This window comes from Oncorhynchus keta, chromosome 13 (genome assembly GCF_023373465.1).
Source record: "Oncorhynchus keta strain PuntledgeMale-10-30-2019 chromosome 13, Oket_V2, whole genome shotgun sequence".
NCBI lineage: Eukaryota > Metazoa > Chordata > Actinopteri > Salmoniformes > Salmonidae > Oncorhynchus > Oncorhynchus keta.
Window position 1 is genome coordinate 33,828,474 of NC_068433.1, and position 17,641 is coordinate 33,846,114.

A 17,641-nucleotide genomic window follows, 5' to 3' on the forward strand; every position below is an offset into this window, starting at 1 on the left:
TTCAAGCCAATGTCTTAAGTAGCTGAACATGTTTTCTTCAAAAACAACTTCATATCGAAGGAGTACCTTTGATTTTACGGCCTTTTACGACCGTTAGACTCAATGCCGTGTTTCTGCGCATGAGCTTAGCTAGTCAATGTCGCCATGATATCCCCTACAACAAGCATTACCTGGTGATTTTGCCAAGACAGCCAGATATTTACCTACACAGCACCCTTAAGTTTTTTTTAACTGACTACATTTTTTGTTGATTAAATCTGACTTTATAAGTATAATGAGTAATCCAGGAATGTCATGAGTTAATTGACATGAGAAAACTCTAAATTACTTCGGACAAGCTCCACTCTTTTGGAAAGGCAGTTTCAACCTATATTCATACTGTACTGTCTTTGTTTTGACCTATAAAAACAATTAAACCATTTCACTATTGAACAGTTTTAATTTATGTGAGTGTGATTTGCAGGAGGCACGTTCCAAATGAGGTTAGCAAGCTAAATCTAGCTCGTTTACAACAGACAAAAAGTTCACGCAAATATATTTTTTTACTGTTGAAGCACTCCTATTTGAAAATCAAATTCATATTACAAAATGTCCCTAGGGTTCTTTTAACAAATTGGCGGGCCTATTTTCATGTGCCAGAATTATTTTGCATTAGAATGAAAGGGCGACATAAATTACAACACTCTCTATAACCATTTGACCTTTTAATTTCTCGCTCTCTCTCTCTCTCATATTTCCGTCTCATATTACACACACAGGAAGTGAGTATATGCTCATAACAGTATATCTATTTCCTCATCATGGCCATTTGCATCTCAGCTACAGCAAGCCTGTCATGTCTTCTCTTTCCTGACGCTTCTTTCGCAGATAGAAAATGGTGAGTAGACTACATGCCCAAAAAGGTTTTCTTTACTATCTTTACTGTATCTTCTCTAGAACTAGTCTCTTCTCCAATCTCTTAATTTATTTATCCTTTATTTCTAGAAATCATATGCAGTCAGGTCCATCATTTTTTGCACCTTTGATAAAGATAAGCAAAAAGACAGTATAAAAGAAATACAAATACTGAGTTATATTGCATGATCAGAAAAAGGAAATCATATTATTTTATGCTAATACAATTTCTCAAAGAAAGAGATTTTTCTTAACAAGTAATACAACATTTTAAAAAGTAATACAAATTATGGGCAGCCCTGTCTTCAATAGCAGTCTTCAATGGCGAGGATAATGACACTGAGCCTTTTTCTAAAAAAATGTAATGAGATTGGAGAACACGTTGGGAGGGATCTTAGACCATTCCTCCATACAGAATCTTTCCAGATCCTTAATATCCTTTGTCAGCTATTATGGACTGCCCTTTTCAATTCAAAACCGCATTTTAAATGGGGTCAATTCAGGAGACTGAAATGTTAATTTTGTGGTCAATTAACATTTTTGGGGGCGGATTTTGATTAGTGCTTGCGGTTATTGCTTTACTGGAAGATCCACTAGCGGCCAAGTGTCAGCCTCCTGGCAGAGGTAACCAGCTTTTTGGCTAAAATGTCCTGGTACTTGGTAAAGTTCATGATGCTGTTGACCTTAGCAAGGGCCTCAGGACCAGTGGAAGTAAAATAGACCAATAACATCAAAAGATCAACCACCATATTTCTGCATATGCTTCTGTTTTTCAATACCAAACCCACAACTGGTGTGCGTGGCAAAATAGCTCTATGTTCATGTCATTTGACCATAGCACCGGTTCCAATCCAAGTGCCAATGCCGTTTTTCAAACTGCAGACGGTGCTATAGTTAGATGACATGAAAATACAGCTCGTTGGCAAAAAAAATATAAAAAAATAAGCAAATGCACAAAATGACCTCAAATTTACGGTAAAATATGATGGTGCATCTTTGATGTTATGGGGATATTTTGCTTCCACTGATCCTGTGGCCCTTGTTAAGGTCAACGGCATAATTAACTTTACGAAGTACTTTACTTTTTAAACAAAATATTCTATTAGGATAAAATCAAAAAATATTTTAAAACATTTGGAGCATGCAATATATTTGGCACCCTATTCTGTACATGGTGCATTACTTTTTAACAGGGCCTGCAGGACTCTGGTCAGAAGTAATGCACTACATAGGAAATAAGGTGCCATTTGGGGAGAAGCATGTGTCTACGTCCTCGTGTCTGAATAGCCAAAGAGATATCTCTGTCTGTCTGATTGGTTCCACATTACTTTGCTCTGCATCTGCTCTGTCTGCGTAAGACTTTGGTCAAAAGTAGTGAAATATAGGGAATAGGGAGCCATTTGGGGCTGACATTCACCCTTCTGAACAGAACTGATTATTATTACTATAACGCCATACTGTATCTGGAGACTGTAATTGTTTAGTAAAAATATACCCCTGTTTTCTTATAGCATCATCTATGTTTGGTAGGCAGAGCCATGTGTTTTAGCCTTGGATAATAAACTATAATCGCACGCACACAGATACACACACACACAGAACACACACACATAGTGGTGGTCAGTGCTGTTTAAGATTAGGGAGGACAATTGTTATGTTTTATGAGCATGGCCTTATTTCTATTACAGCATATTGGATGACTGTCATTCATGTTCCAGTCACCCAGTTCAATGTAACATCACTAGGTTTATGCTACTATATGATACTCATGAGGTTGCTACAACCTAGTCTATAAATAAAAAGTTAGAATGTAGGTGCACACAGGTTGAGAGAAAATATTGAGGTGACAAAAAGTGACACATGGACAGACAGCAACACATTCAATACCGCCTTGCACACTCTTGACTGCATCAAGCTGATCTAGGGTGTAATCATTAGTCCAAAAGTTGAAAATGAGAGTTTATATTGGACAAAGTCAGGTATGTTTATCCCCTTTTCATTCCGTTTGCTTCCGTTTAAGAAACGTTTTTCAACAGAATCGGCGGAACAAATACACCCTTGGTCACACGTAAACACAGTTCACATTCATAGCAGCCACCTTGTATTCCTTCTCACATCTATGCACTCTCCTCCTCTCACCCTTTCCATTCATTTGTGGACTTCACTGCACAACACATCAGCTCTATGTGATCAAGAAAAAAAAACTTTCCAAGCCAAACCATATCATAACTGCTACACACAGCCTATATCGTTGTCACCATATTAGCTAAAGTAACGTTATAGTCAGCATAGCTAATAGGACTAACGAGTTAGTAAACCCACTACAATCATGCACTAACTTTACAGTGCATAGTCAGTTAGCAGTTTAGCAGTTACATATGCAGGCCCCGTTGGCAATACAATTGTAAAACCAAAAATGTACCTTTACTTGGAAAATTCCCAGTGTTTTGTTGGATAGTCAAAGCCAGCTAGCTAACATAGCATTCCTCTCGTTAAGCAGAGTGTTTTGAGTATGCTAAACTATCTAGCTGCATTTGCTAGCTAAGTAAGTGAAACAGAAACTGAAAAGAAATGACAATCTTTCTCTTGCTTCTCCTTCATTTAAAAAAAATGTATTTGTTCAAATCTCTTCAAGTATTGTCTTTCTCTCTCTAAGTCAACTACTCACCACATGTTATGCACTGCAGTGCTAGCTAGCAGTAGCTTATGGTTTCAGTACTAGATTCATGGGGCTCCCGAGTGGGGCATCGGTCTAAGGCACTGCATTTCAGTGCTAGAGACGTCACTACAGACCCTGGTTTGATTCCAGGCTGTATCACAATTGGCCGTGATTAGGAGTTTCATTGGGTGGTGCACAATTGGCCAAGCGAAGTCCGGGGTAGGCTGTCATTGTAAATAGCACTTTGTTCTTAACTGACTTGCCTGGTTAAATAAAGGTTAAAATAATATAAAAAATGCAGTCTCTGATCCATTGATTGTGTGAACAACATCAGTACATGCTGCAGGGGCTCTCATATCTTGGAGGACATCCTCCAGAAGTTGTCATAATTACTGTGTAAGTTATGGAAGGGGGTGAGATCCTAGATTTTGTATTGAAGTCAATGTACCAAGAGGAGGATGGAAGCTAGCTGTCCTCCGGCTACACCATGGTGCTACACTACGGACTGCTGTTGAGGCTACTGTAGACCTTCATTGCAAAACAGTGTGTTTTTAAATAATATTTAGTATAGATTATCTAAAAATGATACATTTTTATTTTTATGAAATTCATTGAGGAGGATGGGTCCTCCCCTTCCTCCTCTGAGGAGCCTCCCCTGCACACACATTCAAACCAAATACATTTCACATGTGGATACAGTTATCCATTAACACCCTGACACACTGTTGCCACTGTGAACTATCCTTTATTGAGCTGTATTACATCTGTGAAGTTATCCAACACACACACACTTCCATCATCTATCAAAACACATCCTGGGTTTCAGGTCAGTTCTCTGTAATAACATAGACAGGAATAAACGCCTTGACTTTGTGCCAGTTCAATTATGTATTATAGACATGCTCTGGCAGTGAGAAAGCCAATAACGTTTTAATAGTTTTTTTTGTACTTGTAAGTGAAGGTAAGTGTTGTGAAATGTTTCCTAGTACTCATAGTTATCTAAATGTACTTGGTGATGATGTGAAGCTTAAAATGCCAATCAAATTTCCCAAGTTTGGGATAATAAAGGTCTTCTAGTCTAACTTTGTACATCTTTTTTTCTCACTTTCTTGCAGTAGCCTAATATTGTAGAGCATGCAAAGGCAGAGAGAGTAGGTATTGGCTTTACAATGTATCATAGAAGCTCTTATAAAGTCAGACATTCAACCACAGTAAAAGACTGAAGAACAAAGCCAAACGGTTTCTCTTTCATCTCTGATCTAAATAAAACTGCAATTCCTGTCAGTCTGTCATGTGACCCACTGACTTCCTGGAACCTTGACAGCTGTGGTGATTGGCAGGCTCGCTGTGGGTTTCCAACCTCTGTCTTTTTCACGCACAACACGCATACACACACACACTGGCTGTGGTTTCCGACCACTGACTTTTCCCAACCCTACTGTAGTCTGTGACGTTAGAAACACAGGAACACACAGACAACATAAACTTTAACTTGAACAGTGGTGGAAAAAGTATCCAATTGTCATACTTGAGTAAAAGTAAAGATACCTTAATAGAAAATGACTCAAGCAAAAGTGAAAATCACCCGGTGAAAGTAAAGATAATTTCAAATGGCTTCTTAAGCAAACCAAACAACAAAATGTTTATCTTTTTATTAAATCTACAGATAGCCAGGGGCGTACTCCAACACAATTTACAAATTAAGCATTTGTGTTTAGTGTGTCTGCCAGATTAAAAGGCAGTAGGGATGTCCATGGATGTTCTCTTGATAAGTGTGTGAATTGGACCATTTTCCTGTCCCGCTAAGGAATCAAAATGAGTACTTATGTGTGTCAGGGAAAATGTATGGAGTAAAAAGTACATTATTTTATTTAGGAATGTAGTGAAGTAAAAGTAGTCAAAAATATAATTAGTCAACTAAACTACAGATACCCCCAAAAACTACTTAAGTAGTACTTTAAAGTGTTTTTACTTTAGTACTTTACCCCCCCCTGAACTTGAAGTCAAAATAAAAAAAATTGAAAAACAATTTAACTGTGTACCACAATACAGCTCTTAGCTCTCAAATGTGTACAATAAACTCAAACTAAATGTTTCTTTTGGATTTGTATTTTTATTAATAGGTTCCAATGGAGGTATTGAATGAGGTCCAAACAGTTCCAGAACCCAGTCCAGAAAGTGTGAGCCTGAAGGTTCTAGATCCCAGCCCAGACAATGAAAGAACCATTCACGGTTTCGCCCACACCATGGCTGAAGACATAATATACTCAGCTACATATGAGTCCTCATCCGGGTGTCCTCCAGTCCAGGAGAGACTGGCTGAGAAGTTAGCCTCTCTGGCCATCACAGCTGCCTTGAAGGAAGCAATTAGAAGTGAGATCTTTTGGTCTAATACAAGATCTTGGTCATTTTCCAACCCCAGCCCATCCTCAGATAGAAGGGAGCAGGGACTACACAATACAAGACATGGGGAGGTTCATATGCACACAGAGATGAGTGGCAATGGTGAGAAACCTCAATATAACCCCAATGTGACCATCAAGTCCCACAGCTCTGGATCATCCACCTCCACTTCACAACCCTCCAAACACACCCACTCCTACTGCTCCATCTTACCCCAGTCGGGGCTTCCTACAGTGGGATCACTGGACTACCCAGATGCCCCTCCAACCACCCCTCTTTTCCCAGAGATGGTCCAGAGCAGGTCTAGCTTTACCCAAAAACTAAAGGGGGGTTTGGCTAAAGAGTTCCTCCCCTCTCCCCCTCCCCCTACCCCTAAGGAAAAGCACAGAGAGGGGGGGCTCGCATTGGAGACTGTGGGGGAGGTCGAGGACACCCGGGAGGGGGAGGATTTCATTGGGCGTCTGTTGAGCTCTCTTTCTCTGGAGTGTTCTGAGAGAGAGGAAGTTTGGAAAGAAGAGGAAGAGTTTGATTTACCAACAGGTATTTTGATGGACGGTTATGAAGAGCGAGGACCCAACGGAAGGAGAGCCAAGCTGATGGCATATGTGGATGCACTATATGTGGATGCACTCTCTGATGAGATCACCACCTGGATGACAAATAACATGACAAATATTGACGGCCTCTCTCTGATATGTGATCAAATGGTTGATCAAATCATCACATCCTCCATGAGTGAGGTGAGGCTGAGGAAGTACGTTGGAAGGCTGGTCTCAGATGCACTCTCCATGGGATGGGAAGAGCAGAAGGCAGCCTCTCTCCATGACTCCCTGGTTCTCCAGCAGGAGCAGATAGGGAGAAGGGAACCAAACCCAATGGACCAAGGGGCTCATCTAATTGTCTATCCCTATCCAACCAATCCCAACCAGTCATCCAGCATCCAACTTTGCTCACCCAAAACGAATGAGATGGATCTGGATCTGACCACTAACACAGCCCACCCTCCAGCCCACTCGCCAACCTCTGTAATCAGTCAATCCTATGCTGAAGACTTGGCCCGAGCTGTGGTGAGGTGTTGTGTAATGGAAGCCTCCAGGAAGCAGTGTATGTAGCTCTCTCCAGGGTTGCATCCCAAATTACACCCTTATCCCTGTATGGTGGACTACTTTTGACCAGATCCCTTCAACATGCATACTATAAACAGACCAATCTCATCTCGTCTCCTCTTATTATCTTTGGTTGATGAAAAAAAACAAGCATGGTGGAGCACACAAACTACCCATCATCGGATTACTTTCGATATCTAGAAAGTGTTTTACTCAATTATTTCGCTCACCAATGATGTGATTAATTATAAATAGTAATTGCTATTAGCTCATTCATATTGTAGTTTCTGTAAGCCGAGAGTTATAAAAATATGACCGCTTGTAATATATCAATCTTTCCTCAGATAGCGCTAGGACAAATGTAGTTTACATTTTTCCGGTTTGGATGATTGTGTTATGCTGTAGCTACTTCTGTGAATGTCTGAATATTGCATCCAAAAATAAACTGTTCCCATTCTGGACATAACTTTGTAAGGACTCTGTTTGTGCAAATTGTTTCTGAAAAAACTGTGGCCAGCTCAAATTCTGATTGTTGCGTCATTTGATATTGAACGTTCTAAATACGTGTTCTAATCACAACGGTTTGATTGTATGCTGCAGGGACTGCTGGAAAGGTTAATAACAATAAATACAAAATGCTTAATAAATATGTGACTGTTGAATTGTATGAGTCAGTGCCTGGGCCCAAGCACGTACTGGGCCCAAATATAATGTATTATAATACATGTTTTATCCAAACACAGGAGCATGCTCTCAATGTTCAAAATACACCAAAGAGAATAATCTAGCCACAGAGGGTCAAAAATAACTGTGGATTAAGTTTTATTACAAGCACATACAGGTATCTACCAAAATTAAGAAAACAACATAGTGTCCTAAAAGGGTGTTGCGCCACAACAAGCTGCCAGAACACTTTCAATGCACCTTAGCATAGATTCTACTAGTGGTTTTAAGCCACTAGTAAAAAATAACCCCACTTCCATAAAAAAAAGAAGCCCGCTGGCTTATGATTTCTTAACCCGGCCCTGGGAGAGAGTGGGAGTAAGGATGAGGTCAGTGTGTGTGTTTTTTTCTCTCTTTTGAGCTTGTGTGTGTGTGTGTGTGTGTGTGTGTGTGTGTGTGTGTGTGTGTGTGTGTGTGTGTGTGTGTGTGTGTGTGTGTGTGTGTGTGTGTGTGTGTGTGTGTGTGTGTGTGTGTGTGTGTATTTATTTGGGTGGAGAAAGGGAGGCATATTGAGACTACAAGAAAATTCTGACTAAAACAAGTGATTTTAGTGTGAAACCTACAAACAGGCAAGATTTCTGGCTCTCACAGACCTGTAACTTCTTCTCTAAGAGGCTCCTCTGACCTCCACTCGTTACCTGTATTAATGGCACCTGTTTGAACTTGTTATCAGTATAAAAGACACCTGTCCACAAACTCAAACAGTCACACGCCAAACTCCACTATGGCCAAGACCAAAGAGCTGTCAAAGGACACCAGAAACAAAATTGTAGACCTGCACCAGGCTGAGAAGACTGAATCTGCAATAGGTAAGCAGCTTGGTTTGAAGAAATCAACTGTGGGAGCAATTATTAGGAAATGGAAGACATACAAGACCACTGATAATCTCCCTCGATCTGGGGCTCCACGCAAGATCTCACCCTGTGGGGTCAAAATGATCACAAGAACGGTGAGCAAAAATCCCAGAACCACACGGGGGGACCTAGTGAATGACCTGCAGAGAGCTGGGAGCAAAGTAACAAAGCCTACCATCAGTAACACACTACGCCGCCAGAGACTCAAATCCTGCAGTGCCTGACGTGTCGCCCTGCTTAAGCCAGTACATGTCCAGACCCGTCTGAAGTTTGCTAGAAAGAATTTGGATGATCCAGAAGAAGACTGGGAGAATGTCATATGGTCAGATGAAACCAAAATAGAACTTTCTTTTTTTAAAGTGTGCGTCGGAGCTCTGCGAGATTTCTGTGATTTTTCTGAAATAACACACACTCACTAAAACCCTCCGTAAATAAGTCAGTTCTTAACTTAAAGACCTAAAACTCAAAGTGCGGTGCTTAAAGACACACAGAGCCTAAAATGGCATTTCCATATTCTCAAGGCCATGCCGACTTCAACGAGATGCCCCGCTTGACCGTAGCTCGCTCTGAGTGCAGCGACCTTGAAAAAAAGTAGGCCCAAAATTAAGCCTGGCCCTAAATGTAATTTGCTTTTGGGTGAAAGTGAGAGAACCGTTTGGGTGAGAAGGACAATTCGACCTCAGGTACGTTCCTGAGGTCCTCCCGATCTGTGCAAGCCTAACCTTGACCGTGTGGCATTAACCCTTAACAGTTAATCAGGGTTTTTTGATCTCACAGATTACAATGATATCTCTCCCGATAAGAATACATTGCCAGCTCCTCTAAAGTCAACCTGAAGCCTATGTGGGTTATGAGTGCCTTGGGGTTATGAGTGTATTCAATGACAGTCCATCAGGACACTATGAGGTCTACCTGTGTCGTTTCTAAGCTTCCTGAAGCAAATGGAAGTGGTTAAAATCACCCTAAAAATGTTTTACATAACCAACCAGCAGTTTGTGATAAATAGTGCATTCAACCCTGTGTAAATCGGTCAGTTCTTAACGTAAACACTTAAACCTCGGGATTCTGTAAAGGCATACCCCAATCAGGATATGTGTTTCCTTATAGCTTCCTGTGCCAGCCGGAAGTGCCTTAAATGGTGTCATAGTGGCTGTTTCAAAGGGTTAAAAAGGTCAGATCTTTTCCAAACGTCATATGTGCAATTAGGCAACCCTCATGAATTGTAAATCAGTCATGTCTCCCATAAAATTTCCAAGAAAAACTAAATCACACACACACACAGCTTGGAAGGAGGGACATATTGGGGTGCGTAGAGACAGACAGTGCCTGCAATAGTTAACTTTGTTCGAACTATTAAAGAACCGTCAGACCTAGAGTTCTGAAACTTTAGAAACCTGTTCTAGAGCTCAGGTCGATAGTGCGTGGTGAGTTATGTGGCTCTAGAAGGTTCTCAGACCGAGAAACAGCCTCATACATTTGAAATAACTTCAATTCATTTTTACATCACAAAAATGCAGACATTTAGAAATGTCCCAGAGTTGCAAGACTAGGTGCATTGCGATCGCCTCGGCCCATATAGATGGACACCAACGTTTCTGTCTGATAGCTCTTTCAAGGACCCTGTAGCAAGTCATGGTAAAAAGTGGATTTTCAGCACCAATTAAGGTCTTGCTCGGGGCACCAAATGACCTATCGAGCCAAAACATGGGATTCGGGGTTGCCTCAGCTAGGCCTACACATAATGTCAGAACTGGACCCACAGTTAGAACGTAACTACGTGTTTTACGTTTTTATTATGGTTTGAACAGAAGGCGTTGTGAATTTTGGGCCAGCTCTGAAGTATGTGATAGTTGGCTTCTAAACGAGTTGGAAAAAGTGGGTGTGGTGTCAGTTTGTAACAGTTTGGTGTCAGAATGATATCTAATTGACTGATGGACAGTGACTTGCTGGTGACTTTTGTCTATTTGCAATATGTTTAAACAGTGAGGTACCATCACCAAAGTGACATTCCGAAATCAACCCCAACGAGCGATGGAGAGGAACCAGAATCACTGCCCAGCCATCCCGAGTTCACCGGGCCAGTCAATTTCGCATTCTAAATTCGTGATGGTAAATGCCTATTGAACCATATTACATATGCACGTGCATTTGCAAGAAAACAATTGGTAACACACTATGCCGTGAAGGACTGAAATCCTGCAGCCCCCGCAAGGTCCCCTTGCTCAAGAAAGCACATATACATGCCCATCTGAAGTTTGCCAATGAACATCTGAATGATTCAGAGGACAACTGGGTGAAAGTGTTGTGGTCAGATGAGACCAAAATGGAGCTCTTTAGCATCAACTCAACTTGCCGTGTTTGGAGGAGGAGGAATGCTGCCTATGACCCCAAGAACACCATCCCCACCGTAAAACATGGAGGTGGAAACATTATGCTTTGGTGGTGTTTTTCTGCTAAGGGGACAGGACAACTTCACCGCATCAAAGGGCGATGGACGGGACCATGTACCGTCCAATCTTGGGTGAGAACCTCCTTCCCTCAGCCAAGGCATTGAAAATGGTTCGTGGATGGGTATTCCAGCATGACAATGACCCAAAACACACGGCCAAGGCAACAAAGGACTGGCTCAAGAAGAAGCACATTAAGGTCCTGGAGTGGCCTAGCCAGTCTCCAGACCGTAATCCCATAGAAAATCTATGGAGGGAGCTGAAGGTTCGAGTTGCCAAACGTCAGATCCGAAACCTTAATGACTTGGAGAAGATCTGCAAAGAGGAGTGGGACAAAATCCCTCCTGAGATTACAAGCACCATCTGACCTCTGTGATTGCCAACAAGGGTTTTGCCACCAAGTACTAAGTCAGTTTTTGCAGAGGGGTCAACAGGCCTACAGGGAGGAGGTGAGGGCCCTCGGAATGTGGTGTCAGGAAAATAACCTCACACTCAATGTCAACAAAACAAAGGAGATGATCGTGTACTTCAGGAAACAGCAGAGGGAGCACCACCCTATCGACATCGACTCGACAATAGTGGAGAAGGTGGAAAGTTTGAAGTTCCTCGGCGTACACATCACGGACAAACTTAAATGGTCCACGCACAGAGACAGCGTGGTGAAGAAGTTGCAGCAGCGCCTCTTCAACCTCAAGAGGCTGAAGAAATTTGGCTTGTCATCAGAAACACTCACTGCACAATCGAGAGCATCCTGTCGGGCTGTATCACCGCCTGATACGGCAACTGCCCCGCCCACAACCGTAAGGCTCTCCAGAGGGTAGTGAGGTCTGCACAATGCATCACCAGCGGAAAACTACTTGCCCTCCAGGACACCTACACCACCCGATGTCACAGGAAGGCCAAAAAGATCATCAAGGACAACAACCACCCGAGCCACTGCCTGTTCACCCCGTTATTATCCAGAAGGCGAGGTCAGTACAGGTGCATCAAAGCTGGGACCGAGAGACTGAAAAACACCTTCTATCTCATGGACATCAGGCTGTTAAACAGCCACCACTAACATTGAGTGGCTGCTGCCAACATACTGACTCATCTCTAGCCACTTTAATAATAAAAAATTGGATGTAATAAATGTATCAGTAGCCACTTTAAACAATGCCACTTTATATGATGTTTACATACCCTACCTTACTCATGTTATATGTATATACTGTACTTTATACCATCTACTGGATCTTGCCAATGCCGTTTGGCCATCGCTCATCCAAATATTTTTATGTACATATTCTTATTCATTCCCTTACACTTGTGTGTATAAGGTAGTTGTTGTGAAATTGTTAGATTACTTGTTAGATATTACTGCATGGTCAGAACTAGAAACACAAGCATTTCGCTACACTCCCATAAACATCTGCTAACCATGTGTATGTGACAAATAACATTTGATTTGGTTTTTAATTTGATGAAGGCGCAGGTAGATCAGGGACCGGTGCAACTAAGCCATTATTTCTGATGTCAATCTGCTCCAAACCTCTCGCAGTTACTCCTGTCTGCTTAGCAGCATGCTGCTGCTTTCGGTTTCCTTGGCAGGCAAGTTCCATTTAGCACAGGCCATTCAGATAGGGACAGATGACAAGGTGTAGTTGAGAAAGACAAACATTTCTCTCCATAAATTTGCACAGAATTGAGATTTGTGTTTTAAGCATAGCCGCATTGGAACTTCGGATTGTTAATTCTGTCCTGGACAAGTGCATAATAAACACAGCTTGTACAGCTTCTGTAAATGTTCGTTAGCTATTCCAGGCTAAGCGGGCTCCATTGCAACCTAGCTATGGCCAGCCGGGATGTCCTTGTCCCATTGCACTCTAGTGACTCCAGTGGTGGGCCGGGAGCATTCATGCTGACACGGTCGCCAGTTGAACAGTGTTTCTTCTGACACATTGGTGAGGCTGGCTTCCGGGATAAGTGAGTAGTGTGTCAAGAAACAGTTCGGCTTGGTAGGGTCGTGTTCTGGAGGACGCATGGCTCTCGATCTTTACCTCTCCCTAGTCAGTACGTGAGTTGCGATGGGACAAGACTGTAACTACCAATTGGATATCATGAAATATCCAATTGTATATATGAAATATATACAATTATTTCCCTTCACTGGAACTAAGGGGCCTAGCAAGAAACAGACTATTATTCCTCCTCCACCAAACTTTACAGTTGGCACTATGCATTGGGGCAGGTAGCGTTCTCCTGGCATCCGCCAAACTCAGATTCGTCCACCGGACAGCCAGATGGTGAAGTGTGAGTCATCACTCCAGAGAATGCTTTTCCACTGCTCCAGAGTCCAATGGCGGCGAGCTTTACACCACTCCGGCTGACGCTTGGCATTGCGCATAGTGATCTTAGGCTTGTGTGCAGCTTCTCGGCCATGGAAACCCATTTCATGAAGCTCAATTACGAACAGTTATTGTGCTGACATTTCTTCCAGAGGCAGTTTGGAACTCGGTAGTGATAGTTGGAACCGAGGACAGAAGGTTTTTATGCGCTATGTGCTTCAGCATTCGATGGTCCCCATTCTGTGTGCTTGTGTGGCCTACCACTTCACTGCTGAGCCGTTGTTGCTCCTAGATATTTCCACTTCACAATAACAACATTTACAGTTGACCGTGGCAGCTCTAGCAGGGCAGACATTTGAAGAACTGATTTGTTGGAAAGGTGGCATCCTACGATATTTCCACATTGAAAGTCACTGAGCTCTCCAGTAAGGCCATTCTACTGTCAATGGAGATTGCATGACTGTGTGGTCGATATTATACACCTGTCAGCAACGGTGTGGCTGAAATAGCCAAATCCACTAATTTAAAGGGGTGTTGACATACTTATATTTATTGTGCATGCCATGTTCATATGATGTCGCAGTGAGAGTGACTAACAAAATTAATGGGGGCCCCCTAGAGGTCAGGGTCCCTGGGCACATGCCTTGTGTGTCTGGTCAGTAATTCAGCCATGATTACCAGAACTTTTAGATTGCTGGCTAGACTAATTTACCTAGCAATCTATAAAGTGCTGACATGGGCTAATAAAGTGACTGTCAGTGACTGACATACAGTAAAAAGAGGAAAACTGCTGGTGCTCTACCAAATTTCCAAATGGCACATTGTGTATTCTACTATACTAACTAACAGTAAGATGAACATACTTTTTGAGTTGGGGGCCCCCTAGCGGGGCAGCTGCTTATGTCAGTTATCCCTAGAAACGGCACTGTGTGTGTGTGCGTCCGGTGTGTGTGTGTGTGTGTGTGTGTGCGTCCGGTGTGTGTGTGTGTGGCTAAGGTATGTTTTTGTGTGCATGTGTGTGTGTGTGTGTGTGTGCGCACATGTTTGTCTGAGGTGTGTTTCTGCCTGCCTGCGTGCGCGGGTGTGTGTGTCTGATGTATTCCCCCAGCTCAGATATCTAACATGGCAGGAATTTAGATTGTGAACTTTTGCCTCCCACATTTGGCCACGGGCAGCCCCTTCCGCGGGACACAATTACAGACAGGAACATACACACACATAGGCAGAAACATACACACATGCAAAATATATATACAAAGAGCCCAGGTTTAGATGGATACATGCACAGAGTTTCAGAAGAGTAGCCTTCACGGCAAGGTGTGAGTGAGTGAGTGAGTGAGTGAGTGAGTGAGTGAGTGAGTGAGTGAGTGAGTGAAACAGAGAAAGAAGTGCTGGCTTGCTACTGGGCAATTCCAGAGTAACAGAGTGAAACTGAGACTCAGATTTTACCCTTTAAAATGTATGTCAAACAAAAATGCATGATTGCAAAGTTAAACAAATCATAGAACTCTATGCACAAGGACTAACTTTAATAATTTCCACGGAAAATGTTACAAAAACACATTTACTTGAAGAACAGTGCATAGGCAAAGTTCGGTAACAATGAAGGTTTGTGCTGTTTGTGCCATCATTTTGTTACCAAACTTTGCATCTATACCTCGTGCATGGATTTGTATGGTTTGTTTAACTTTGCAATCACCTATTTTTCCATCCAGGCAGTTTACAGGTGAAATACAGTGTGAACACGCACACACTCCTTTTTGTCTGTATAGTAACACATGTGGATTACATACATGGATCATTTTCTGCAGTCCCAGTTGCACAGTAGATAGGCTACCACTACACTACCCATTGTTTCCACGTCTTGGAACCAACGAGGAATAGACGTTGAATTGACGTCTGTGCCCAGTGGGTACACATTACAAGCCTGACTCAAGAAAAGGTTCATTTGTCTCTCAGAGACATATACTGTATATCATTTCATCTCTGTAGGTCATTGGTTCAAACACTTTTTTTTCTTCGAGTCCCCCTATCATTTGAATCAAATGATTGCAGCCAGCTCTGTCATATGAATATCTGATTGGTTTATTGTTGCTCTTCAACTCAACCATGTCTGTGCAGAGTTTATTTCACCTTTGACATCAGCAGCAGACCTGTGGTTTCACCTCTTTACAGGGATGGGAGCATAAAAGCGACAGGGCTTTCGTTCCCTTGCTTCCAGGAATTATGAGAGGGAGATGCCATAGTCATTTGGAGAGGTAGAGAGGAATAGGCCAGCCATACTTGTTTGGAAAAGGGATCACCACACATCTGTGCGCTACTATGAAGTGTAAGAATCAAAGTACCTGTGCCAAACAATTTGGGGGAGAAAACACCCAAAACAACTGACCTTAGTTTAGTCAGTGTCTATGTCTGGGGATGATTTATTCATAAACCTAGGCTACTCCCTTTCTCCCAGGGCTCTGTTCGGTCAGTCGGTCTTATAACAAAGTTTGAGGGGGCGAGGTCCTCAGGGCTGTCTGTCTGGCGGGGTCCCAAAACCACAGTCTCCCCCACAATCTGTCTCCCATCTCAATATAGAGCATACACTCATGGAGCAATGAGACAAGCAGTGGTACCCTTGGCTCACACATGACCACACAGCTGTAGAGACCAGAGACAGAAAGGAAATCAAGATTATTAATAAAGATAGTCAGACATATTTACAACGCTAAAAGCAGTCACTTATCTGTTCCCATCTATCTGCTTCTTTTACAGTCATTTCAAATGCAACTTAATGCATCTTCATTGGGAGTGTGTTTGAGATTAAAGTTGTTTATTTTACCATAAATGCTTCCCTTTTAGTTTCACAAATGTAATCTATTCTTAATAATAAATATAAGTTCGATGAAAAACACTTTAGTTAGGTTTTCATTTTTCATGATAAAAAAAAAAGTACCATTAATTTCAAATACCCATTTCCATAGCCATACTAACAATAAAATAGACGATTGCCAAGGGAAAGTTCAAATATTTAATCAAGGCTCAGTTTTCTAGAGTTTGGCTAAATATTTGTCCGATTCTGTTCAGTGCAGTGGCAGTGGACTCTCTCAGGAGGTAACTGAGAGGTTAATACCACGCACGCATCTCTGTTTTGAAGGAACTGGAGCGGAGGCAGGCTGCGCACACTCTCTGTCTGCAGGATTGGAACGTGGTTACCCCAGTCAACTTTCTCTCAAGTCGTCGGGGCAAAGAGGAAGAAATACGAGGAATATGATAAACGACTGGAGTGGTTACCCTCCTTCTCCTCCTCACACGGTAAATTGAATGAAGGGGCTCTTTCCGACTCGAAAAGTATGAAACAAGCTCATGTAGCCTGGGCATTGATTTAATATACCCGTCCCGTCCTTGACTTCGTTGTTGTTTTTGACGGATACACATGTGTCGGGAATGCTACCATGGCCACGCCGAACAGCCTTCAGCAGCAGCAGGATTACTTCAGAAGCGTCAGCAACGAATCCACAACGTATATGATGGTCCCGGCCACGGCAAACACTCGTCGCGATGCCGCGCCATCCAAGATGTGGATCGCAATGGTGGTGATTGTGGTGATCGTTCTACAGATTGCCTCGACCACCGGACTGTTCGTGTACCTGAATATGTCAGTATCACAGGTAAGGAATTGTTTTTTGTTTAGTGGATTGGATAAGGAAGAGGGAGAGAGGAGGGTGTTGGGTTGGCCGCAGCAGTACTGCAGTTTTGGAGTTTAACGAACACGTTGTGAATAAAGTGCAGCAGTGGAGTTTAACGAACACTGTGAATAAAGTTTCATGACGAGACGTGCTTGATGATATTCCACCACTGATGTGGACGAACTTTATGCACGATTTGACAACGTTTTAGGAAATCGTGTGACTGAAAATGTTAACTGGCATGTCGCCTGTCTGACAATAGCGGCCAACCATGTTGTTTGTGTTAGATTATTGATGCACAATCTAACAGTTGTGGAACCCTGGTGTAGCCTTACACATTATTTGTGTTTTTATTTAGACCTCACGTTTTCAGAGCAAAAAAAAAATAGTACCAGTCAAAAGTTTGGCCACACGTACTCATTCAAGGGTTATTTTTAAAAATTAGTATTTTTATACAATTTTCTACATGTAGAATAATCGTTAAGACATTAAAACTATGAAATAACACATATGGAATAATGTAGAAACCAAAAAAGTGCTAAACAAAATATATTTTA

At 42.2% G+C, this 17,641-nt stretch overlaps 2 protein-coding genes across 3 annotated transcripts in view; both read left to right on the forward strand.

Annotated features, from left to right (window-relative positions):
- Positions 1-790: 790 nt before the first annotated feature.
- Positions 791-7,682, forward strand: si:dkey-171c9.3 (uncharacterized). Its single transcript, XM_035783994.2, has 2 exons — positions 791-877; positions 5,677-7,682. Exons 1-2 carry the CDS (start codon positions 875-877, stop codon positions 7,066-7,068), a joined length of 1,395 nt encoding a protein of 464 aa, XP_035639887.1. The 5' UTR covers positions 791-874; the 3' UTR covers positions 7,069-7,682.
- Positions 7,683-16,458: 8,776 nt separating this feature from the next.
- The window catches only part of tnfsf10l (TNF superfamily member 10, like), a 66,455-nt gene continuing 65,272 nt past the window's right edge, over positions 16,459-17,641 (forward strand). The window contains exons 1-2 of one of the 2 annotated variants that reach the window (XM_035783996.2): positions 16,459-16,710; positions 16,868-17,066. In XM_035783996.2, coding sequence (XP_035639889.1) covers positions 16,923-17,066 — 144 coding nt within the window. In that variant the 5' untranslated portion in view covers positions 16,459-16,710; positions 16,868-16,922. Of the gene's footprint in view, positions 17,067-17,641 lie in introns of both variants that reach the window. The other variant, XM_035783995.2, reaches the window with a different exon arrangement.